Source organism: Dermacentor andersoni, chromosome 8, assembly GCF_023375885.2.
Source record: "Dermacentor andersoni chromosome 8, qqDerAnde1_hic_scaffold, whole genome shotgun sequence".
Classification (NCBI taxonomy): Eukaryota; Metazoa; Arthropoda; class Arachnida; order Ixodida; family Ixodidae; genus Dermacentor; species Dermacentor andersoni.
The window spans coordinates 80,651,432-80,677,459 of record NC_092821.1 but is presented as its reverse complement, the minus strand read 5'-3'; the positions used below and the strand labels follow the sequence as shown (position 1 = coordinate 80,677,459).

At 47.5% G+C, this 26,028-nt stretch overlaps 2 protein-coding genes across 2 annotated transcripts in view; both read left to right on the top strand.

Moving 5' to 3' along the window:
* LOC126538690 (mucin-6-like) overlaps positions 1-26,028 on the top strand; it is a 47,400-nt gene that overhangs the window by 11,816 nt on the left and 9,556 nt on the right. The gene's annotated exons all lie outside the window — the stretch shown is intronic.
* On the top strand, positions 3,172-24,386 carry LOC129386740 (serine protease inhibitor swm-1-like). Its single transcript, XM_055074933.2, has 3 exons — positions 3,172-3,267; positions 3,916-4,155; positions 24,136-24,386. The coding sequence occupies exons 1-3, from the start codon at positions 3,210-3,212 to the stop codon at positions 24,330-24,332; spliced, it is 495 nt and encodes a 164-aa protein (XP_054930908.1). The 5' UTR covers positions 3,172-3,209; the 3' UTR covers positions 24,333-24,386.

Below are 26,028 nucleotides of genomic sequence, written 5' to 3'. Positions count from 1 at the left end.
ACATGAAACAATCTCGATTCATCTTTGTGTCGCTCGATACGTGTAACATAAGAGTGTCTTTCCGAGCGTGAAAGAAGCTCGCAAATACACGCAAAATTGCCACTCGACCGGCCGTTCGAAGCACTTTGCCTGTATTTGTGGGCTTCTTTCAAGCTGGGAAACACACTTTTACGTAGCATGTATTGACCAACAGGTAGCGGTATCGTGAGTTTCTTATATTGCTCTACAATTTTCTCATTTACACTTTTCATCTAACTATAATATTTGAGAAGTTGAATAATTATTGAGACTAATTATCTCATTATACGGAATGGTAAAGGTATAATGAGTATCCCCAAGCGACGACAAACGACGTTACCTTGGTTCTTCCATCTATGTAACATTAGCATATTTGTAATGTTTGGCTCAAGTTACGTGGGACACCCACGTAACTCACATGACCAAAGCTTAAAAAATATTTTCAGACTAATCAAGTTGCGCTCAGGGATAAATACAGATTAATGGAGAGGTAAAACAGCAGGTAATAGTAAAAGCGCCAACACAATGACCCATGGGACTAACCGAGTAAGAGATATGTCTCATCGAGTTAGCGAAAAACTGTTCGACCAAAGAGCCGTTTAGCGCCGAGAAAAGAATTTTTTTCCCGTTAAAGGCAGCTAAACGCTGAAAGAAATATGTACGAAATATGCCGTTAGACCACGCGCAATACCCGTCACGTATGCAGGCAGTTCCGCGACTCCGACCCGTATGGTATGAAATTTTAGGGTAGTTGGAATTGATGCATACTTGAAATTAGCGGTGAAAAGGACAATACGAAAAGACAACGCTGACTTATAGCGCCTAGCGTGCTGCGAGAAATCGGATGGATGGATGGATGTTATGAGCATCCCCTTTGGAACGCGGTGGGGGGTCGCACCACCAACCTCTTGCTAATATACCGCGTAATATCCTACCTAGGTTAAAAAGAAACACTATGAACTCACACAACCAGATTTTCTGATCCTCTATTGCGCACTTTGCTTTTGTTCGTCTCCGTCTTTTGTCGTTTCCCTACTTTTCTTCCACCAATCGTCCAATCGCCTCTTACTAATGCCTATTGCGGAGATGTTTACTTTGCCACTGCTCTCGCTGAACCCAAAGGTTTCAAGGAGGCCAGTGGAGCCGAAATCGACCGCTTGGAAGATATCTTCACCTTCTAATAGAACATGCTCCATCGTTTCCCTAGCTTTACCGCAGCAAAAACATGCTTCTTCTTCCTTCTCATATCTCGTTTTACAGGTGCGTGTTCTAAGGTATCCTGATCTCGCTTCTAAAAGTAGTGAGCTTACTTTTGAGTCATCATAAATTGTTTCTTTACTGATTTCATTTTTTCCTCTTATGTAGTTACTCATGGCAGGTTTCTCTTCCATTGTCGCCACCCATGAGGTTAGTTCATCCTCTCTGACTTTCCGCTTGACGTCCTTTGTTGCTGTGTTGCTCACGCTACAGGCCACATACTTGCTGGTAAGCTTCCTAGTTTTTTTTCCTCCACTGTGAATCAATGTTGTTCCTGTACAGATACCAGCCCATTTACTTTCTTCCATATTTCCCAGGCGTTCTTCATAATCAATTTTACTGTGAGCTTCCCTCAAAACTAGTCCAGCCCATATCACCCTGCAAAGCTTCATTTGTAGTCTTCCCGTGAGCGCCCAATGCGAGGCGACCCACTGACCTTTGGTTACCATCGAGTCCTGATTGCACCCCTGATTTCAAGCAAAAAATTTAAATTAAATTATGTGGTTTTACGTGCCAAAACCATTTTCTGACTATGAGGCACGCCTTAGTGGAGGACTCCGGATATTTCGACCACCCGTGGATCTTTAACGTGTACCTAAATCTAAGTACACGGGTGTTTTCGCATTTCGCACCCATCGAAATGCGGCCGCCGTGGCCGGGATTCGATCCCGCGACCTCGTGCTCAGCAGGCCAACACCATAGGCACTGGGCAACCGCGGCGGGTCTGGTTTCAAGCAAACATCCAGCTTTTCCAAAAGTAAGTCCTGGAACCATTACACCTTTCCACATACCCCGGAGCACCTGCTACCTATTGTATCCCTATAGCGCTCTGTGCTTCATTATGGCTGCATTTCTCTTTCCCTTTTCTGTCATTGTCTTTTTCTGTGTTTCCATATCTCTATTGCCTTCGTTAATGCACATACCAAGATATTTATATTCTCTTACTCGACGTATTTCCTGGCCCAGTATTGCCACTGTGTGTTCACTGTTTTCATTGAATACCATAACATTTGATTTTTTAACACTAAATTTCATACCTAAATTCTTGCCTTAATGTACAATCACTTTGCTTGCTAACTAGCAACACAATGTCATCCACATAAATTGAACCTGGAAGGGATTACCAGAAACGCCATCTAGTGGAGGGTTCTGGAGCAATTTCGACTGCCTGGTGTACTTCTACGCACGTGAGTGCTATGACTCCTGTGCTTTTTGCATTCTGGCCGCTTGGACGAGCGGCCACTGTGTCTGGGGATCGAACCTGCGCATCGGGAGTACGCTACTGCTACTGAGCCACTGTGTGCTTGGTGCTTTCCCAAAAGCGCGGGAGAAATTATTGTCGTCACGGCGAAAGAGGAAGCACGTCGTGTTTTTCTTCTATGTAGTGTGGCGCAGGTAACTAAGAAAACAAGAGGAGAAAAGGAGGAAAGAAAATGAAGCAGTGTTTTAATCTCCTGATGACAGGCTTCGAACGGATCGGCGGTTGAGGCTTTCCATTAGTGACTTCCTCCGTCGGGTCACAGGCCTGTATTTTTTTCTTTTTCGACCTTGCAAGCTATTTATATTTCGCTCATTTGCAATAACAACTGTCTAGTTGCTAGATCGTAGCCGGCGGAAAGGCTGTATCTGAGGGGCCTATTACTCCGAAACAACACTTCGAAACCTCATGCAAGGGCATCAGCAGGGATCAAAAGAAACGAACGATCCGGCGCCTACCGCGAGTGCGCTAGCGAAGATACACGGCCGACTTCCCTTCGGAACCGCGGCAGCCACACCGGAAGATTGAGAGAAGAGATTGCAATATTTAGCACCGCGTACCCTGTAATGACTGCATCCGCGATATATTGAGGAGGGAACAAAAAGGGGCGCAACCGTTCCAGCGATCACCACTTGTGCCCGAACGTTCCAAGCTTAGACGTCGACGAGCTTCAAGGATGAAGTGCTTTATCTTGCTGCTGACCGCCGCGGTGGCGACCTGCGCTCCGAGTTCTGGTAAGACGTATGCGCACACATGCCAAAACAAGTTGCAGCCACCTTATTTTAAAAACAGTGCAGTGCTTTCTTATAGCTAAATGCGAAGCATGACTTACATACTTCTAGTTTAAATCCATGGTGCGAACACTAAGGAATACGTCGCCCCCTTGCATTTTATGACTCGTGGAGAGTACAGGAGTAATACTAGTAGGCAGAGATTTCTTTAAGTAGAAAACGTCTCAGTTCATGGCTCTGTTCAGTAACGCAATGCTATTATCGGAGCATGGAAGGATTCCTGGGTTACATATTTTTTGTTCTCGGAGCCGATGTCGAGTATTATGACTACGATGTAGAGTGATTTGCTTAGCTAACAGTGGTAAGCACTACAATGCAGCTTTGCCTCATTTGCATGTACCCAATAGCCCAAGATGTCTATTCCCAAATTGTCCGTGCGGGCACATAACCAGTGTCACATACTGAGTGGCCCAAGTTGACATGAGAGAGGTTAGAAACGGACATCATGCCGAAAAGTGCGTGAAGTTCCCAAAGAATGCTAGTCGCAATATTATTAATCTTTGGGAGAGGTTATTGTACCGCCGTAAACTTAAATGGTGATGAAAGAGATGACCGTTTCTCCATGTCCACAAGTGCGTCGCTCTTGTGCAGAGAGCGAAAGCGCTACGGGACTGTACCAGTGGCCGCCGAACGCTGCAAACTGCGGCGTAAACGAGGAGTGGAAGCAGTGCGTGAGTAGCAGCTGCCCCGAGGCCTCATGCAGCGAGCCCATCATCGGGCGCGCCTGCCCGTTCGACTGCCAGTCCGGATGCTACTGCGCCGATGGATTCTACCGCAACGACGAACGAAACTGCGTACCGCTGGACCAGTGCCCGCGACAAGGAAGGGGAGGTACGTCCCACCCCACGACGCAATGGAAGTCGAAAGGGGTGTCATTTATTGAAGAAATAGTTGGCGAGCAACAGCAGTGATAAGGCGCACTAGATTACTCATAAGGAGCTACCTTAGACTGCAGGGTTTGCTGTTGACGTGTCTGGTGGCGCCACCTGTCGTGTGTCTGCCGCGATCGCCGGGTAATCGAGCAGCAGTAGGAGAATAAAAAGTTAGAACTCCGCATGAAAGATTGCTTCTGTGGAGCGTAACGTCCCTAGTAATCACATGTGCGCTGTGAGAGATGCCGTAGTAAAGGGTTCCAGATAAGTTTTGAGGCTAATGAAAAGCACTGAACCAGCTCAGAGTGGTGCATTGTGATTAATATAACGGAGTGAATGAAAGACCATTTTCGTTTTGTCAGTTTCACGCCGAAACCGCCGCGCGAGTACGTCGTTACGACGGCACAACTTTCGAATTATCTTTGAAATCTCGGGTGTTCTAAAGGGAGAAAAAGGGCTCCTTCGTTTATTTACAATACAATGCGATTGTTTTTATCGCCCAACGATAGCGTAAGCCATCAAGGACGCTGTCAGAATTCGTGACGTCCCGAGAAGTTCGTACGGAGTGCTCACTTGGGCGTCCCCGTCACCTGTCTTTAGTTTCTGCCTATACTTTCTGGCTTACAGAGGCACTGCTCACGTTAAACATTTAGGGCATTCTAAAAATAGGGTAGTTTGAAGGTTTTGCATTTATTTCAACTAGCATTTATTGCACTTCTTTGGAGTCCCTTTGCATGGGCTGAAAGCATGGAAGTTGGATGGTTTCGCATTCCACCCCGTTTAAATTGGGCCGCTGTGACCACGACACGAACCAAGGTCTTCGAGCTCAGCCATAACGCCATAACGCCCAGCACAACGCCATAACCAGTGAGCTGCCGCACCGAGTCTCTGCATGAGAGGTGGCACCTAAATTGTGTTCGTGTCATTTCGTACTGTACATTTATATGATTATTGTCAAAAACGATTCCCTTGTAGAGTACATACACCGACTTAGAGAGGCGCATTTACATAGCACGATGGCATGTGAGCCGTCTCTCATAATACAACGCCTCACTGTGTTAACTCCATGGTGCCGGTAGTTCCTACGGTGCATCGAATAGCGTTTGGTCTTATAAACTAGGCGAACTACTCTTTTTTATGACGTTTGCTGCCAAAGAGTGTTCAGCAAAAGAATGCGAGCACTTCCCTATCGAGTCTGAATGGTAAAGACATAATTGGAGGACATTGAACACTTCAAGTTCCTGGTGCAGGTGACAGTAGCCTGGATAAATATAATTTCATGCGCGTGTATTTTGATATCAGTGGATGGAGGCTGCGTTATCTGGGAGGTTGTGGCGTAATCTATAGTCATCGCTGCATTGGTGAAATTGTGATTGCCGAGCATGGAAGCGTTGGTGTAAACGCGACTGCGCAGCGACGAAATATTGACGAAGCACCGCTGCATATGGCGTCCAAAATTAAGTTTAAGGTTGGCCTTCTATATCCATAACTTAACAGCAAATTGAGGCCCTCGAAACACAGCACAGGAATGGAACCTTCATCTGTTTAGTCGGTGCTCTTTTGCCGTCCTTAGATGGGCTTCTGAAATGATTGACTAACTGTTGAGCCATATAGTTTGCCTTACACAGCTGATACCTGGAACTTTTTGAAAAAGAAAAGAGGAAACACATCTCGTACACAGAGGAAGGAGAGGCAGACAAGCGGTACTTACAATAGTGAAATTATGGTTGTCATCGGATTTAATGATTCAGTCCTTCGATTTTGTTGACTGAGAAACACTGAGCCTGATGTTAAGTCTTTATTTTATGCCGGAAGTTTGCCATGGGCTTATGTTGAGCTGATCTCGATTGCTTGAACGATGGAAGACTTTTGATGTAATCAATATCAGCCGCGAGCGAGAGAGAAAGATATTAGCACCAGGGTAGAGAAATTGCTGGACGTAACCAAATTCAAGGATTTGATAGGTTACATGCCTGACCTATGCAACAGCTAGTGGGGGTTATATGGTTTAATTTTGCAATCGTGCTCAGTTCCTTTGCGAACTGGGTCCATTAGTTCTGCGGACAGTGTTTAGGCAATAGGGAAAGAAATAGCCAGCATACTGGTGGCATCCAAGATTGCCCAGCGGCGCCTAAGCACGTCGCACTAGAAGATGGTTGGGACTTCCTGCGCTTGCCTCAATCACTTGGATTTACGGTCCCTGTGAAAATGGACACGTTTCGTCGTGGTCGAACAGATTCGATATGTTTCGATATATTTATTCGGTATGGACATAGTTGAGCAAGCTTAATATTTCTACAACGAAGTGCGCCCTTGTGGGGTCTTTTGTCTCCTTATGAGCACTGGTTTCAGTTTGATGGTTTATACCTACTATGGCTGAGTAAGCTCTGTCTCAAACGCAACCGCTCCAGTTTGGATCGAGAAACATGCTGCTGAACTGTGCTTCTCTGAATGCCGAATTAAAGGCTAAATTTAGCTCAGACTACGTCATGCGTGGCGCGATAGTGGCGCTGTCTGTGCACGCGGCGTATGCACGATTGAGTAATGACGTCACTCATGTACACGTAGCGCCTGGAGGGTCAGTTCGTAATTATAGAAGGAATAACGAGATAACACGTTTCCGTTTCATCCGTTTTGATCAAGTCACCCCCTCACCCATCCCCCTTCTCCATCCGGTTTTAAGGATATCTTACGTGAAAAATGCGATATTACGTGCGAGTGAGTGTCGTAGAGCCCTCGGCTTAAACTGTCTCATTGCAGCAAATGGAACAGCAAGCCCATGGCATAGGCGCAACTCCATGAGGAAAGCAAAAATGAAATAAAAATAAAAATGAAAATGAAATAAAATATAACTGTTATAACAAAAAGAAGGCACAAAAGGTAAAGGGACCTTGTCGGTGCGCCTGCACAGCCCTTACTCTTTTTTCTCGCAACACGTGTGTTTTTCTGCTGCTATAGAATATAGCGAGTACAGTGCGACGTGTAAATTCATGCGCCAGCCTCCGAGACCTCACCTGAGAAGCAATGCGCGCCGACCCTAAGATATCTGTTACGTCGCCACACCAAACTTAGCGGTGCTTTACGAGCTGCAGGACTAGCTCGGCCGTACGGAACGCCTGGGCAGGGTTCGAGGTTCTTTAGAATGCGGCTAATATCGTTCGTATGGCCAGGTTTCCATGTTCCAAAAAAAAAAGAACACCATCTGGGTAGCATTCATGGCGCAACTGTAGAGCTACGTTAGACGGATATATATTTTGAAATGCACTGTCTCAAGCCTACCCGTGGAATTCCGAACAGCTCTTATCTCAAACATGGTATGCCCCAACGCCTTTATTCATTTAAAATCAGTTTTACTGAAAAAACTGTTTCCTGTAAAGGGAGCATTCTAAACACACCTTTCCTTAAAAAGGTTGAATTTTGAACACGTATTGGGTATAGAAATAGTATTCCGAACACGCTTCCCCTGTAGATGAGGTATTCTGAACGCCTGCTTGCCTTCTACAGAAGTCTGTTGGACAGATCTTTTGTATATATGTATGAAGTACTCCCAAAACCTTTTCTGTGTAAAATATGTATTCTGACCAGCTGTCTCCCTGTATGACTACTATTCTGAAAGCAACTATAGGAATGCAACTGGCGCTGTTTCGTTGTATATTGCACTGCATAAACACGCTATTTTGCTCAAAACGGCCTCAAAACGCGAGAAACCAGGAGATGGGACGAGATGGTTCCGTACACGGTTTGAAAGTCTCTTCGGCAAAACAGAGTGCGTATTTGATACAACAGTACTCCGAACACGCGTTCCTTGGTAAAAGCAGCCTTCTAAGCAGCTAACCGCGATGAAACTGCGGTTAATACTGGTTCAGTGGTTCGAAATCGAGGAGGGAAGGCAAAATGCGATGCACCACCGGCTACTTACTTGATGCAGATGCAATTTTGTTGAAAAATAATATGTTGGAGCTTTAGGTAAACACTGTAGTGGGGGAATCAAGAATAATATATACTGCCAGGATTTTTTTAACCTACACGTAAATCTAAGTGCGCGAGCTTTGTTTGCATTTCCGGTTTTGAACCCACGACCACGAGTTCAGCTGCGCAACGCCATCCTTACTGGTCTACCGCCTGTGAAGTAGTACTCTGACTACCTGTCGCTTCTACACGCGGCATTCCGAACGCATATATTTACCACCTAGAAATGCTATACCCTGCACACAAATTTACAGCTCCGTATGCCGTCCGACATTCCACGACGTGATTCCAACCTTGTAGTCTGTCTGTAGGTTGGAGCAGCGTTTTCAAATGGCGTACTCCTTTCTGATCGGAATGGCCCATAGCCCACTTTTTGACGTCTGCGGGTGCGGCGAAACAATCGTGCACCTTCTTTGCGAGTGTCCTCATTTCCAACCCGCAGAGAGAGAGAGAGAGAGAGAGAGAGAGAAGAGAGAGAGAGATACAAATGAGAGGAAGGCAGGGAGGTTAACCAGACTTAAAACGTCCGGTTTGCTACCCTGCACTAGGGGAAGGGAAAGGGGAAGTAAAGACGGAAAGAAGAGCGTGACAAAAATGAAAGCGTGAGAAAAAAAATATGAAAAGGGACGAAATGGGGTCATTATAGTCTTTCTAATAGGCCACTGTCACGTAGAAAAGTCAACAGAGCCTTGACCGACTTTTGCTGCGACGACAGTTCATGTCGGCATTCCAAAACTGACTGTTCTGAAAGTGGCCTGTCGTCAAGGCGTGCCAACGCGGTCGCTAGTGACAGCCGGTGCGCGCTGTATCGAGGACACTGGCAAAGCACGTGTTCGATAGTCTCTTCGCCGTCGCAGTGTCTGCAAGCCGCGCTGTCGTCCATACCGACTCGGAAGGCGAAGGATCTTGTGTAGGCGACACCAAGCCACAGTCGGCAAAGTACTGCTGTTTCGAGTCGAGAGAGTCCAGGTGGGGGTCGAAGTCGAAGGGATGGGTCCAGTCGGTGTAGACGTGTATGCTTTAAGCTGGGCGTGTTCCATAAAGTTTTGATGGATTCATTTGCAAGCACACGAATTCTCGTTGCAGCGTCTGTTCTTGAGAATGGAATGGAGTCTTGCAAGCCCTCCTCGTGTGCAGATCGTGCTGCTGCATCGGCATGTTCATTGCCCATTATGCCACAGTGGCTTGGAATCCACTGCAACGTGATGTCGTGTCCTTGCTCGACCAGGTGGTGAAGCAGCAGTCTGATTTCCATAACTAGTTGTTCGTGGGGTCCTCGGCGTAAGGCAGAAACCAAACAATGAAGAGCAGCCTTGGAGTCAGTGAACACGCTCCATTTCTTGGGTAGTTCTTCAGAAATTACACGAAGTGCATAACGAATAGCAGCAAGCTCCGCGGCAGTCGATGTAGTCTGGTGAGATAGTCGAATCTTTATGGTGGAAGGTTTTGCAGGAAAGATCACCGACCCTGTAGACCCATTCACCGTGGTTGAAGCGTCAGTATAAAGATGATGATGCTCGTTGTACGTCTCATACAGCAAGAGCAGTGAAAGCTGCTTGAGTGCTGGAGACGAGAGTTGGGCTTTTGTTCGTATTCCTGGTACCATTAGTCGAACATTTGCTTGAGCCAAGCACCATGGTGGAAACGGAACTTTCGCTGGAGCTGTATAACCTGTTGGAAGGTGTGCACGATAAGGCAGTACTGTTTCACAAAAGGAAGCACGTGGTCGATCCTCTGGCAGTGAGGCTAGATGATGGGCAGGGGCTCGAGCAAGGTGTCTTACGTGTGCTCTGAGCGCTTCCATGACTATATGGGTCTTGGCTGGGAAATCGTGTGCAATGGCAATTGTTTCAGCCGTTGACGAACACCGCGGCAATCCAAGACACACTCTAAGTGCCTGGGCCTGGACGCTTTCGATTGTACGGATATTACTTCTGCAGGTGTTGGTCAGCACAGGCAAGCTGTATTGCAAATACCCAAGAAAGAGCGTCCTGTACAGTTGCATCATTGCATGTACTGAAGTACCCCAGACATTTCCTCCAAGAAACTTAAACACATTAGAGATATCTGTCAGGCGCTTCATTAGGTAGGCCACATGAGGACTCCAGCAGAGGTCACGATCAATTATTACGCCTAAGAATCGGTGCGTCCTGACATAAGGTATGCTTTGACCGTCGATAGAGACATCGTATGTACTCATTGGCTTTCGGCTAAACGCGACCAATGCGCATTTTTCTGGCGAGATCTTGAGGCCTTGTTCATTTAAGTATGCCGATGTTGACGTGGCAGCTTTTTGAAGCCGGGCGCGTACTTGCGGCCGTGTCACACCAGATGCCCAGACGCAGATGTCATCGGCATACATTGATATTTTAACTGTGTTCGGAAGTCGTTCCACGAGACCAATGAGTACAAGGTTGAAAAGTGTGGGACTCAAGACACCGCCTTGTGGAACTCCATGGTACGTATAGTATTGCGAGGTTGGGCCAGCTTCAGTGTTAAGAAAGAGAGACCGCCTATGTAAATAACTGCGAGTCCAACGATATAATGGACCGCCTAGGCCCACCGATTCCAATGCTTCAAGTATGGCGTCATGAAGAACGTTGTCGTAGGCTCCCTTTATGTCTAAGAACATTGCGACAGATAACCTCTTACACGTCTTTTGGTGTTGAACATAGGTTACCAGATCGATAACGTTGTCGATAGAACATCGGTGACGTCGAAAACCAGCCATGGTGTCCAGGTAGATTTCGTAATGTTCAAGGTACCACTCAAGTCTGGCGAGAATCATTCGCTCCATTACCTTCCCTACGCAACTTGCCAGCGCAATTGGTCGGTATGAAGTAATCTCTAAGGGAGACTTGCCAGGCTTAAGAAGCGGTACCAGGCGGCTGATCTTCCAATCTTGGGGAACGTTGCCATCCTGCCACGACTCGTTATAGATATTAAGGAGTGCTCTTCGTGCCCGTTCACCAAGGTGACATAGCATGCGGTAAGATATGCCATCCGGACCAGGCGACGACGACCGATTGCATAGGGCGAGCGCCGCGTCAAGCTCTTGCGTCGTGAAAAGCCGATCCATGCGTGAATCTCGTGAATCTGGAATACGGTTCAATGTAAGCGAACCTGTACGAGTTGGCTGGCCCGCAACCATAGCACAGAAGTCTTCCGCCACATCAATGTCTTGTCGGCGCTGGAATAGTGCTAGGGCCTTAAACGGGAAACGCTGTTCCGGAACAGAACGTAGACCTCGCACAGTTCTCCATATTTGAGATAGCGGTTTGCGGGGATCTAGCGACGCACAAAATTTCGACCACCGCTGAGCCTCTAGTTTGTCCATGCGGCGTTGTATCTTCTTTTGCATTCGCCTGGCTGTTCTTAGATCCTGAATTGACTTAGTGCGTCGATATCTTCTTTCGGCACGACGGCGAATCGCACGAAGCTGCTCCAATTCCAGGTCGAATTCAGAATACCTTGGAGAACACGTGAGTGTGCGCGTGGCTCTCTGTGCCGTTTCCTTGATAGCTTGTTGAAGTCCACAAGAGAGGCCTTTGTGACAAGCGTCCTCAATGTGGGATTTAAAGACAGTCCAATCTATTCTTCGTATCGTGGTGGACGTATACGTGTTCGACATTCCCTTGATCTTGAGGTAAGTGGGGATGTGGTCACTTCCGTGCGTTTCAATGTCCAAAAACCACTTAACATGTGTGGCGAGGTGGTGGGAGACGAAAGTCAAATCGAGGCAGCTGCTGTACGTTATTCCCCGCAGAAATGTTGGACTCGCGTCATTCAGCAGGTAGAGACCATTCTTGGAAACTAATGAAGCTAGTCGTCTTCCCGTCGCGTTAACCTTAGAGCTTCCCCAAATGGTATGGTGTGCGTTGAAGTCCCCGGTGATAATCCATGGACCAGGTTGTGTTTTTAAGATGTCTTCTAGCCTTTTGGTGTCAAATCGGCTTGATGGAGACAGATACACACCCAAGAGTGCAAAGGTGACATTCCTATTTTTAACAGTCATGCACACATACTGATTGTCGTCATGAGGTTGCACCGGTTGGACGACGTAAGTAAGTTCACGGCGAATAAACACGACGACCTTTCTACTTTTGATGTCGCTTGATGAGAACGTTGTCTCGTAGCCGGATAGTCTTATTGGATGCGATAATCTTGGTTCACAGATGACAATGATTGGAAATCGGTTAGTGAGAACAAATTGACGAAAATCGGCGATGCGAGATCTTAGACCTCTCGCGTTCCACTGAAGGATCGACGCTTCTCTGACCTCCTTACGAAATGACTGGTGATTGTCAGTCATGGCTTCACTCAAGGCTTGCTAGGACGGGGCTCAGCGCGTCGAGCACTTGTAGTCCACTTCGAGCAGATGGAGTGTCAATGCTTGTCAGCATGGCCCTGATGACATTCACAATGGATCGCAGCACCGGGATCATTTGGCGGTCGACTGTTGAAGCCTCACCAAAAGAAGCGGGCTTCGATGGGAACATCAAGCGTGGAGGCTCCTTAGAAGACTGAGAGCTTGTAAGCGCCGGCCACTCTTCCACGGGGGCAGCGTTTCCCGTCTGAGGCCTCCTTGTGCTCTCGGGCGTTCTATTTGAGGATGATGGCGTTGGCGCAAGCGGCGCACGAACTCCACCCTGTCTTGAGCGTTTTCGTCGATGACGACGTCGACGCCGGATCTTTTCTGAGGCTTCTCTATGGGTTGAGTTATCCCTGACCATTTGCTTCAGAACTTCGAGCTCTTTTTTGAGTCTTGGGCATTCTTTAGATGTCGCTTCATGGGTGCCTTTACAGTTGCCACACCTAAAGTTTGTTGCACGGCAGACATCTACAGTGTGTGACTCCGCGCACCGGGGGCACATTGGGGAGTTTGCGCAGGCACCCTTAACATGCCCGATCTTGAAGCACTTGTGGCATTGAAGCGGCTTTGGGACAAACCTCCGTACGACATGTCGAAAGTGACCGACCTTTACGTGTGAAGGGATGGAATCCCCCTTGAACACAATCTTCACACAACGGCTGTTGCCGAGTCGGCATACGTGCGTGATGACCACTCCTTCGTATGCCGGTTTGATCAGAATTGGCAGGTCCGAGAGAGAGAGAAAGGTAAAGGAAAGACAGGGAGGTTAACCAGAGATTATCTCAGGTTGGCTACCCTGTACTGGGGGAGGGGCAAGGGGATGCGGTAGGTGAGAGAGAGAAGGATAAAAAAGATAAAACCCTACAGGCACACGCACGTATTCACAAACTGTTTCTGTGGGTACTATCACGCAGCCCGCAAAGGCGTTTCTAGTGTTACGCAGTGCCACCGTACAAGCCTTCGCCACACAGTGTAGTCACAATTTGTCAGAAAGTGCAGTGTCCTTTAAGTACCGCAGCAGCGGCTTCATAGCGGATCGCGCTGGTGTTCGCGTAGTTTCCAAGGATCTTGTTTTCTGTCGTTGGGCGCTTGTCCAGTTTGTCTAGGGTGGCTGAGAGGACTACACTTTGCAGGTTGAAACGAAGCACGGACAAAGAAGGTGCGCGATTGTTTTATAGCACCCGTAGAAGTCACAAAGTGGGCTGTTGGACATTCCGATAAGAAAAGAATCATCATCACCATCATCATCATCATCGTCACCCTATTCATGTCCACTGCAGGACGAAGACCTCTACCTGCCATCTCCAATTACCCCTGTCCTACGCCAACCGATTTCAACTAGCACCTGAAAATTTCATAATTTCGTCGCACCATCTAGTCATCTGCCGTCCTTTACTGCGCTTCCCTGCCCTTGGTACCCATTCTGTCACCCTAATGGTCCAACGGTTATCTAGTCTGTGCATTACATGACCTGCCCAGCGCCATTTTTTCTTTTAATGTCTATTAGAATATCGTCTATACCCATTTGCTCTCTGATCCAAACCGCTCTTTTTCTGTCTCTTAAAGTTATGCCTAGCATTCTTCGTTCCATAGCTCCTTGCGCGGGCCTTAACTTGTTGTCAAGCTTTGTCAGCCTCCAAGTCTTTGCGCCGTATGTCAGCACCGGTAAAATGCACTGATTGTATACCTTCCTTTTCAATTACAACGGTAAGCTCCCAGTCAGGAGCTCACGATGTCTGCCGTATGTGATCCAACCCATTTTTATTGTTCTGTGAATTTCGTTCGCATGGTCAAGGTTCCCTGTGATTAGTTGGCCTAGGTAAACGTACTCCTCCATAGACTCTAGAGGCTGACTGGCGATCTTAAACTCTTGTTCTCTTGCCAGGTAATTTATCATTATCTTTGTCTTTTGCATATTAATCTTCAGCCCCACTCTTGCACTCTCCCTGTTAAGGTCCTCAATCATTTGTTGTAACTCGTCTGCATTGTTGCTGAATAGAACAATGTCATCGGCAAACCGAAGGTTGTTGAGGTATTCACCGTCGATCTTTACTCGTAAGCCTTCCCAATTTAATAGCTTTATTATTTCTTCTAAGCACGCAGTGTATAGCATTGGAGAGATTGCGTCTCCTTGTCTGACTCCTTTCTTTATAGGTACCTTCCTACTTTTTCTGTGTAGAATTAAGGTGGCTGTGGAATCCCTGTAGATATGTTCCACGGTATTTACGTAAGCGGTCTGTACTCCTTGATTACGCAATGCCTCTATGACTGCTGGTATCTCTACTGAATCAAATGCTTTTCGTAATCTATGAAAGCCATATAGAGAGGCTTATTGTACTCCGCGGATTTCGCGATAACCTGGCTAATGACATCGATGTGCTGCATTGTAGAGTAACCTTTCCTGAAGCCAGCCTGCTCCCTTGGTTGACTGAAGTCCAGTGTTGTCCTTATTGTATTGGATATTATTATGGTAAATATTTTATATAATACTCGGAGCAAGCTAATAGGCCTATAATTCATTAGTTCTTTAACGTCGCCTTTTTTGCGGATTAGTATAATGTTTGCATTCTTCCAGTTTTCTGGGACCCTTGCAGTCGATAGACACTTCGTATAGAGAGCCGCCAGTTTTCCTAGCATTATGTCTCCTCCGTTGTTGATTAAATCGACTGTTATTCTATCCTCTCCTGCCGCTTTTCACCGTTTCATGCCTTGCGAGGCCTTTCTGACCTCATCTCTAGTTATATGAGCAGTTTCTGTATACTGTTCATTATTGAGTTTCTGTATGCTGTTCATTATTGTTTTGAATAGAGTGCTCTTTGGTCCTCTGGGTACTGTAAAGGTCAGTATAGAATTCTTCCGCTGCTTTTATTATACCTTCGAGTTTGCTGATGATATTACCCTGCTTATCTTTCAATGCATATATCTTGGCTTGACCTATGCTAAGTTTCCTTCTCACTGATTTCAGGCTGCGTCCATTTTTAACGGCTTCTTCAGTCTTTCTCACGTTATAATTTCTAATATCACTTATTTTCGCTTTGTTGACCAGTTTGGCAGTTGCGCGAATTCTATCTTATCTCTTGAGTTGGACACATTCATTCTTTGTCGTTTCTTTATTAGATCAATTGTTACTTGGGAGAGCTTGCCTACTGGTTGCCTTGGTGCCTTGCCTCCCCTTCAATTGCTGCCTCCGAAGCAAGCCTAGTTACGGTTTCATTCATTACCTCTATGTCATCATCATCATCTCTCTGTTGTAAGGCTGCATATTTGTTTGCAAGTACCAGCCTAAATTTGTCTACTTTTACCCTTACTGCCTCTAGGTTGACCTGTTTCTTCTCCACCAATTTTACTCTTTCTTTGTTCAAATTGAGGTGAATCCTGGCCCTCACTAACCTATGATCACTACACTTTACCCCACCTATTACTTCTACATCCTGCATTATGCTGGGATCGGCAGAAAGTATGAAATCAATTTCATTTGTTTCACCATTAGGGCTTTTCTAGGCCCATTTTCTGTTGCTACGTTTCCTGAAAAAATTGGAGGACGCTTAAGCTTCGCCTTCAAGAGTGGAACGCAATAGCGTTATCGCACGCCGTTCGTACCGCCCACTCATTCGCTCCGCATGCTCTTGAGTCACACAAAGACGAAACGTGCGCCTGAGCAAGCGGAACGCACCAAAGAGCTCGGTGTCGCGGAAGGAGAAACGATCTACGCGAGCCAAACGTCGTGATCGGCACGGACAGCCGGACGCTGCACCTAGGGGATCGCGCTGTGAGCAGAAAGAGGAGCCGCGTCGCGCGGGCGAGTGGCGCGCCACCTGTCGGGGCTGCGCCGTACATTGCGAGGAGGGGGTCTTCTGTGTTTGCCGCAAGAGGGCTCTGCGTGCGTGTAAAGCGTAGTGTTCCTGTATATGCTCCCGCAGGGAGCAGAGTTGCGCATAACTTTTCCAGCACCGCTCGCACCGCTATTGGCCGAGCGCGAAAAATGACGTCAAATGATCCGCGCCGCGGCGAAGCCAACTTTACGGGCGCATCGCCAACTCATGCGAACTCGTCGTTTCCGTCAGTACCATCGCCATTGCAATCAGTGGACCGTCGATTGTGCGTTCAGAGGAGCAGCTAGAAGCTCTTGCATCTTGAATCTTTTTCTACTTGCAGATGTGCTGCTACTAAATAGTAAGCACTACTAAATAGTAAGTATTACTAAATAGTAATAGTAAATAAAAGTAAGCTTTGCTTAAAATCCGCGCATGTCAACATTTGAAATGCGCTTAAATCTGTGTCTGCACCGCATGTATCGAAAACGTGCAGCTGTTGTGAACGATGGTTAGTGATAAATGGCGCTCTGTTAACGGTCACTGACATAACTGCAGGCACGATAGTTCTCTTGGCGACGGTCATTAATCGGCTGGTTTCGGCAGCCAAAATGCGCTAAGTGTCCACCTTACGTGTGTGAAGTTCTAAACACTCTTTAAAACATTTCTTGCTTTCTGACCATGATAAGACAACTTCATATGCATGCTGAAAATCATTGCACCGCTTTCTGTGGCAACGTACTGCGCGTTTGCGAGCGAACTTTGGAGCCGTTCGAGCCACGGGAATACTTTATTTTGGGGAATCGAAGGCCGTCCTACCCCCTATTTGTACGTTCGTGTGTGTGTTTGTATATGCGTGTTTACATAGGTACATACAAAGTTTCGGTTGGTTGGAAGCCCACCCCCTCCGGCTGCACGAATGACTCGTTCGAGCGTAGCCTGTATTAAGAAGTGCCCTTTTCTAAGCGCCTGCGAACAATTGGCGCTTGTAGCTCGCGACCACTGGAGAAAAAGGCGGAACACCGCGCGGCATTTGGCTCCTACGCGCGCGAGGAGTGGCTTCGCTGCAGAGCTGGATCACGGCGGCGGACCTATGCGCAACTCTGCTCCCTGCGGGAGCATATACAGGAACACTAGTCAAGCGCAGAAGAAATGTAGCGGAAACGTACTTCGCTACGCGTTTAACTGCGACTTCTGTAATTTCCATGCCCATAATTACCGATATACGCCGCAGTATAACTTTATACGGTACGTTTCTAAGGCAACACCGCATTCACTAGAGGCGCTTTTGTCCCCTTCTGAAGCATCGAGCTCATGGCTGAGTGGTCAATAAAGAAAAAAAAGAAGCCCATGGCTGAGTGGTAGCGTCTCCGTGTCACACCCTGGAGACCCTGGTTCGATTTCCACCCAGCCCACCTTGCAAGTCGTTTTTATTTATGAATTGCCTTCAGCCATTTTTTCGCTCATGGCCAACGCGCCTGACGCCGATGAACACCGGCTTTTCTGCGACACGAGCTCCTTAACGCTATCGCGTTAAAAGGTGTTCATTATTCTCAGCTTACTCATTTCTGCGAATTCTACCAGCATCTCACCTCTAGCGTTTCTAGAATCGACACCGTAGTTGCCAATTGCCTGCTCATCCGCTTACTTTTTCCCCACTTTTGCATTGAAGTCCCCCATTACTACTGTATACCGCGTTTGCACTTTTCTCATCGCTAATTCAACATCTTAATAAAACTGATCTACTTCCTCATCGTCGTGACTGGACGTTGGAGCGTAGGTTTGTGCTACCTTTAATCTATACCTCTTATTGAGTTTGATTATGACTACTGCTACCCTCTCGTTGACGCTGTAGCATTCGTCAATGTTGCCCGCTATGTCCTTATGGATGAGGAATCCTACCCCGTATTGCTTCTTATTCGGGAGACCTCTACAGCGGGGACATGGCCGTTATTCAGCAATATGTGTAAGCCTCACCAGTGGTTCTAATCTCACTAAGGCCGATAATATCCGAAACAAAGTCTGATAGTTAATCGAAGAGTCCTGCTAAACTAGCCTCACTTGAGAGGGTTCGGGTGTTAAATGTTGCAAGGGTCAGTTTCCATTGGCGGTCTGTCCGGACCCAGGTATTCTTAGCACCCTCTGCTGCGTTCCAAGTCTGACCACCGCCTTGGTCAGGTGCTCCACAGCCGCTGGGGACTGTGGCCCATTGGTTCATTGAGGAGATCGTTTCATTAGGGAGGTTGTGGCCGAATACTGTACCAGGGAGGCCAATTCCTTTCTAGTGAGGGAGTGTCTTTGTTCAAGCTTACTGGACCTTCCTAATTTTGTTGTACCTGGATTAGTATAACCCCACTCGCTCTCGGCATCTTTCGCCGGTGCCAGGCGCCACTCCAAGCCTGCAGATGTTGTGCGCTGTAGGATGTCATACGAAGATGCACCGTCGTTTAAAAATACTACTCCAAACCATAGACGAACTAGAAGGGGGCAGTCACGTCGTGGAAGCTCGGGCGGAGTACGGAGTTGTTAACTAGGGTCCAGAGCATGAAGGCGTGCACTTGTGAAATCGGATGAATTCCATTGAGCTAATGTGCAAGTCATGTGCAAGTACGGAAAATTCTTTCGCTGCGTCGGCTATCGAAAGAGGAATGGCAATGCAATTGACGCCGTCATGGGCAGATCGGTCAACTGCGTCTGCTCGATCATTGCCATGTATGCCCCAGTGTCTAGGCAACCACTGATATATTATATCGTGTCCTTCGTAAACTATGCGATGGTGTACTTCTCTGATCTCTGCGACGAGCTGCTCATTTGATCCATGGCGCAGTGCTGAGAGTGCACTCTGTAGGGCTGCCTTGGAATCCCAGAAGACTGACCATGCGTGGGATGGTTCCTCCTTAATGAAATGAAGAGCCGCACGCAGGGCTACCAGTTCAGCAGCTGTCGTTGATGATACATGTGGCGTCTTTAGCTGTATTTTGACGGATCTTCTTGGTATCACCACAGCGGCAGCTGCACTTGCAGATGTGACTGAACCATCGATGTAAACGTGTACGCGGCCACTGCGCACCTCATGTAAACGTTCTAATGTGGCCTGCTTAAGGGCACATGACGGCATGTTGGCTTGCTTCATGATACCTGGGATGGTGAAGCGTATGTCAGGTCTGTGCAGGCACCATAAAGGTGAGGATGTTCTTGCTGCAGGCATGTAGTTCGACGGCAACCAGGTACGATTGGCAACAATTATACGACTGAAGGGTGCGTGTGGCCTTTCTGCGGGTAGAGCGGCAAGATCGTGGGAATAGTCGAGCAACGTGCCGAATATGCACACTGAGAGCGTCGGTTGCCAAGTGCGTTGATATTGGGTGATCTAGAGTTATGACAATCGTAGCCGCTGTAGACGCACACCTCGGAAGACCAAGACACGTCCTTAGGGCTGAGTACAGGCAGGTTTGTTTTGCAGGTGTTACCAAGCACAGGGAGGCTGTATCTTGCGAAACCGAGGAACAAGGCGTCATGAAGCTGCAGCATTGACTGCACCTATGTGCCCCATGACTTACCGCCGAGAAACTTGAGGATATGTATTATTGTCATTAACCCCTTCTTTTGGTATGAAACGTGCGGGCTCCATGATAGGTCGTGGTCGATAATTACCCCGAAAAAGCGGTGTTTCCGTGAATTTGCAACTGCTTTCCCATTGGCACTTACAGAGTAACGCTTCATTGCCTTCCGAGTGAATGTCACAAGGCAGTATTTTTCTGAAGACAGCTCTAAGTTCTGTCTAAGTTCTAGGAGGCTCTAAGATCTAAGTACGGTGATGTTAAGGTAGCTGCCTTTTTTAGCCGTGCTCGTACCTGCAGTCGTGTTACAGCAAACGCCCAAATGCAGATGTCGTCGGCATAGATTGATACTTGAACTGTGTTGGGCAAGCATCTGACTAGGCCAACGAGCACTAGGTTGAATAGCGTCGGGTTCAACAACTCCGCCTTGCGGTACTCCACGGAACGTTTGGTGTTGAGTCGTGGCGCCATCCTCGGTCATCACGAAGAAATGCCTGTCGGTCAAATAACTGCACAGCCACTGAAAAGTGCGGCCACCGATTCCGGCTTCAATCAGAGCCTCTATAATGGCATAATGTGCTATAATATCATAGGCGCCTTTTATGTCAAGGAATTATGCCGCAGTGAGTCGTTTCAGACGTTTTTTTTTTGATGTTGAACAAATGTTACCAAATCGATGACATTATCTATGGATGAGCGCCCATCCCGGAAGCCAGGCATAACATCTAGGTAACGTTGTAATTTTCTAGATACCATTCTAGGCGCGCCAAAACCATTCTTTACATTATTTTCCCTATGCAACCGGCCAGAGCGATGGGACGGTACGATGACAAATCTAACGGTGATTTACCAGGTTTGAGAAGTGTAACCAAGTGGCTGCATTTCCATTCACGTGGAACCAAACCGTTGCGCCAAGACTCATTGTAATGGTTTAGGAGCATGAGTCGTGCTTTCTGCCCTAGATTGGCGAGTGCCGCATAGGTAACGCCGTCCGGCGCAGGTGACGAAGAGCGCCTGCAAGTCGCCAGTGCCGCTTCAAGCTCCTCCAGCGAAGACATTACATCCATGCAGGAATCCCGTGGCACAGGAGTGGCACATGTTGTAAGTGCGCGTTGGAGCTGCAAGCTGGCAAGTTTTGAGCAAAATTCTTCAGCAATGTCAATTCCGCTGCGACCTTAGTGCAAAGCGTGGGATTTGAAAGGAAAACGCTGTTGCGGTGATACGCGAAGTCCACGCACTGTTCTCTATATCTGAGATAATCGCTGACTTGGATCCAACGACTCATAGAAACGTTTCCATCTTTGAGATTGCAGTGCATCAATGTGGCGTTGAATCTTCTTTTGCATCTACCTTGCCTCTCTGAAATAATGGATGGATTTAGTTCTCCTGTGTCTTCTTTTAGCCCACCGTCGAATTGCTCGTAGTCGCTGCAGTTCGGCTTCAAGTTCTTCATATTTCGGGAAAGGCTGAAAACGACGCTTAGCCTCTTTCATGGCTTTTTGAATTTCGTGTTCCAGACTTGAATGGTTCCCTTGCTGACATACATCCTCCATGTGCGACCGAAACGCCGACCAGTCAATTCGCCGGAGGGGCGTGGAGGAGCATTTAGATAGTCCCTTGATCTTCAGGTACGTCGGAATGTGGTCGCTTCCATGGGATTCGATGTCTGGAAACAATTGCACGTTTCTTTCAAGACGCCGAGAAACCAGGGTCAAGTCTAGGCAGCTGCTGTATGTAAGCCCGCGTAAGTATGTCGGACCACCATCGTTGAGGCAGTAAAGGTCGTGCTGTGCGGCAAATGATGCTAGTCTCCTTTCCCTGGAGTCTATCTTCAAGCTCCCCCAAAGCGGATGGTGAGCATTAAAATCTCCGGTGAGAATCGCAGGGCCGGGATTCGCTGATAGCACGTTTTGCAGTCGTTTAGAGTGGAAACCACTTGGAGGAGCAATGTAAACAGCGACGAGTGTGAACGTAACCTTATTCGTTTTCATAATTAAGAAACGTACTGGTTGTCGTCGTGAGGCGAGATTGGGTGCAACACGTATGTCAGATCACATTCATTATATACAATTACCTTGCTCACATCACCACAGGTAGAGGACATAAACGCCTCATAGCCAGAAATGCATATAACACAGTGCACGTTCGTTTCGCAAATGACGAGGATGGGAAAACGGTTTTCGAAGGAAAAGTGTCTAAAGTCTGAACTTGTCGATTTGAGACCACGGGCATTCCACTTTCTTGACTTCCTTGTGGACGGGCAGCTAGGGGCGGACGATGGTGCTATGCGATGCTTTCAAGTACTGGAGTCAGCGCGTCCAGTACTTGCAGTGCGCTAGGAGCAGCCGGGGTGTCCACGTTTGTCAGTAGTAGACGCATGACATTCGTGAGCGATTTGAGCATGGAAATCAATTGTGAATCCTTGTCTCGCATTTGGTCAATTGAAGCGACGTTTGACGTTAAGTGGCGAGTCATGTGCTGTGGCTCGGGCGCGTGGCATGTCTTCGGTAGTGCTGGTGACACCTCACTCGATGAAGCATGAATAGCATGGCCGCTTTTCTCGTTTACATTGGTGCTCTTACTGGGGACAGATGGAACAGGAGGCGGCGTTGCCAGACGAGACATTTCTGTTGAACCGGAAGAGGATTCGTAGACTTTCATTTCCGGGAGCGATGTCGCCTTATCACTGCAGAAGCATCTCCGTGTGATGATCCGTCTCTGGCCATTTTTCTCGAAATTTTCTGCTCTTTCTTTAGGTGGGGACAGTCTTTTGAGGATGCAGCATGCGATCCTTGACAATTTGGGCACTTGAGCTCTGTTGCGCGGCAAGTGTCAGTGTCGTGTTGTTCAGAACATCGTGGGCATATCGTTGTATTTCGGCAGACAGCACTCAGATGTCTAATTCCTTGACACCTTTTCCACTGGAGTGGTTTGGGTAGGAAGGTCGTACCACATGCCAGAAGTGGCCAACCTTTACATGTGATGGTAGGCAGTCACCTTTAAACACGAGCCTTACACAGTTCGACTTGCCAAGGGGCCGAGCTTGTAGTAAGGCAACACCATCTGTTGCAGGTTCGATTAAAATTGGCAGGTCGCTGTCGCTAATCGATGTGTCAATATCATAAACAACACCAGCTGTGGTTTCGTTGTCCTGCGTAATGAGGTAGTGGAGATTGATGTTGCCCAGGAGCTTTACTGCCATCAAAGCAACGATTGCGCTTTGGTTCTGGACATCAATAGCCAGGACGTTCTTTCGATTATTAATTGTGATATTCTTGATTTATCCATGGACAAGAGCCTCCAGAGAAACAGAAATCGCTTGTCGATTAAGGCGGTTGAGGTTGTCGGCAGGTGTGTCCGGCACAAAAAGAATTGTGCGCGCCGATGGCCTTCGCTGTGGCATGACGGTAGACTTACTTGCCGAAGACCGTCCGCTGATATTTCTTCTCTTGACCTTCCGGTGCACCCCTCTTTCGAAGCCTTCGTCATCTGAGGCGTCATCGTTTGAGCAGGAGTACAACACAGTGTTCTCGCAGTCAGCTTGACTAGGGCGGCAATTTCTCTTCCTCGGGCCGGTACCTGCCGAACCAGTCACGTCGCGTAGTCATTCTGCCAACTCCACTTCCATTGCCGTGGCAATTGGAGCTGGGTCTCCCAGTAAAACACGGGGAAAAAAAACGGAAAATACTGCAGCGCAAAGGAACAGTGGTCTCTACAAAAATCACTTCGTCTTCGTCTACCCTCCAAACAGCAAAGAGTAGCCCTGGCAGACATGCTTGAGCAATGGGACAAGCGCCTACTCACGGCAATTAAAATTGTTGGAACCTGGCCTGCACGAACATGAGCGTGAGCCGATGCGCAGACACTGCCGCGTTATTTAAAGGACATAAGAATCTGTGACAAGTTGTGAGTTTGCACTGTTTCACGCATGATGTATTAGTGGGACGTTGACACTATGTATGAGTGTTTAACGCCTTGCCAAACTTTGTGACAGTGCCCGCAGAAATAGTTCGGTATTGTTGTGCGTGTTTATTGTCTTGTGTTCTTCTTTTCTTTCCCTGCTCTGCTTCTCTCATCTATCGCGTACATTTACCAGTCCCTCTCTACAGGCTGGTCATCCGGAGATGTTTTTTTGCTTAACCTCCCTGTCCTCCTTTTGCCTCTCTCTCTCTCTTTCTATTATTCGCTGCCGCATATGCGCAATGACTTCTCCTTCCGCTGTGCAGGAAGACCTGGACAGCCATGCCGTGAGAACGAGGAGTGGAAGACATGCGTGAGCAGCTCCTGCGCGGAGGCCACGTGTGAGAAAAAGACCATCGGTCCCGAATGCACGTTCGACTGCCAGCAAGGCTGCTACTGCGCCCAGGGATTCTACCGCAACTCCGAAAACACCTGTGTCCGCGAAGACCAGTGCCCATCATGAGTGTAGTCTCGAGTAAACGAGTACTATCGACGAATAAAGTCTGCTCTCACATTGCATAGTGCCTCCACTTTCTGTGTCCGGTACTAGCGCTATGCAGTGAGAAGCTCTATATACCGTGTGTCCCCAGCTGACGCTAGCCATGCTGTTCAACGAAAAAAAATTAAAGAAAGATAGGCCATGTCTGAAAACCGCATCTTGCACTGTATTGTTTTAAGATCTTTTTCCTTTCGTTGATGTGTTCCTGGCTAACGTTAGCTGGGACACCCTATATACATGGCAATTTTGAACCCGTTCGTACTGCGGTCGTGATATTCCTGTTGTTTGTGAAGCGTGCGGAAGTAGACCGAAATCATTGTTTTGTTAACGTTTGTTAGTACTCATTCAAAAGATTTGGTTCCCGGGCTCGAGGCTTTGGCATTTAATGATGGTTGGGGAAGCCTTAATGAATGCATGATGGAGGATCGCAAAGGACGGCAGGATGATTATTGTCGTAAGCGTTGCCGTGTAACCATGAATGCCTGGTTCCTAACAAAAAGAGCAGCCGCAAAATTATTCTTATTGACCAAAAATGATCTGAACGAGGTCGTTGATAAAAAAATGCTGAAAAAAAGCAAAATAGCGATGAACTCGTCCTCTTGAGCACTACACTTAGCGCTGCCGAATGGAGATGGAAGCGATAACATGTATTTTATTGTGAAGTACATAATGTGACTCCAAATGAATATTGAGCGATAAGTAATATCGAGCTTCAATGCAGCCAAGAAAGGCGGAAACTATAAATGTCGTAGCTAAAAAGGCTGCAAAAGTGGCAACGTTACCGTGAAGTCTTCAAACCTGGAAAAACTGGTTGCTGTTCTGATAAATGATGAATGCATATTTTCTACCTTCGAATAGAAGAAAGACGTCGTATATCTCCACATCGCCAACTTGTAATTTAACTGACTACACAAAAGTAAGGGCACGTAAGGAAACATGCATTAGGTTCGCACCTAGGTAGATGAATCCAGGCATTGACTGGGAAAAAAGTCGGGTCATATTATTCATTTAGAGTGAGCTTTACACAGATGAACACTTTACTCAATGGTTTCCGACAATATTTCTCGCTTCCGGAAATCTTCGGGGGACCTGTAACGCTCGCCTTTACAATGGACATGTCGTCTATGGACCTAAGATGCCCCCGAGTATGAATAGTCGGTGGACAATATAATTATGAGGGAGGCCTTAGTTGGGGACATCGGGTAAATGTTAGCCACCTGGGGCTCATTAACGCGCACGTAAATCTAAGTACGCGATCGTTTTTTGCATTTCGTCGCCATCGAAATGCAGCCGTCGCGGCCCCAATTCGAAGCAGAGCCGTCAAAGTTAGCAACGCAACACCACAGCCGTTAAGACATCGTGGTGGGTGCTCTCTCATCTGGAGTACAGAAAGTGAGGGCCGGAGGAATAACTGCGGCTATACCTATACCTATACTATAGGGGGGATCTTTTTTTTGTGCCACCCCCTCTCTGCTGGTCTTTTGTCTCGTGCACTGTAGTGCGAACCGCAGCGAGAACCTCGTGTGCGAGTGGTGCTTTTTAAGCGGGGCGTGTATGTTGGTCAGTATATAAAAGCCGCACCAATCGTTTCTGTAGGGTCGCCTTTAACTCAAATGGTGGGCCACCTCGAAAGATGCAGGTGACGAAAGTGACTTTCACC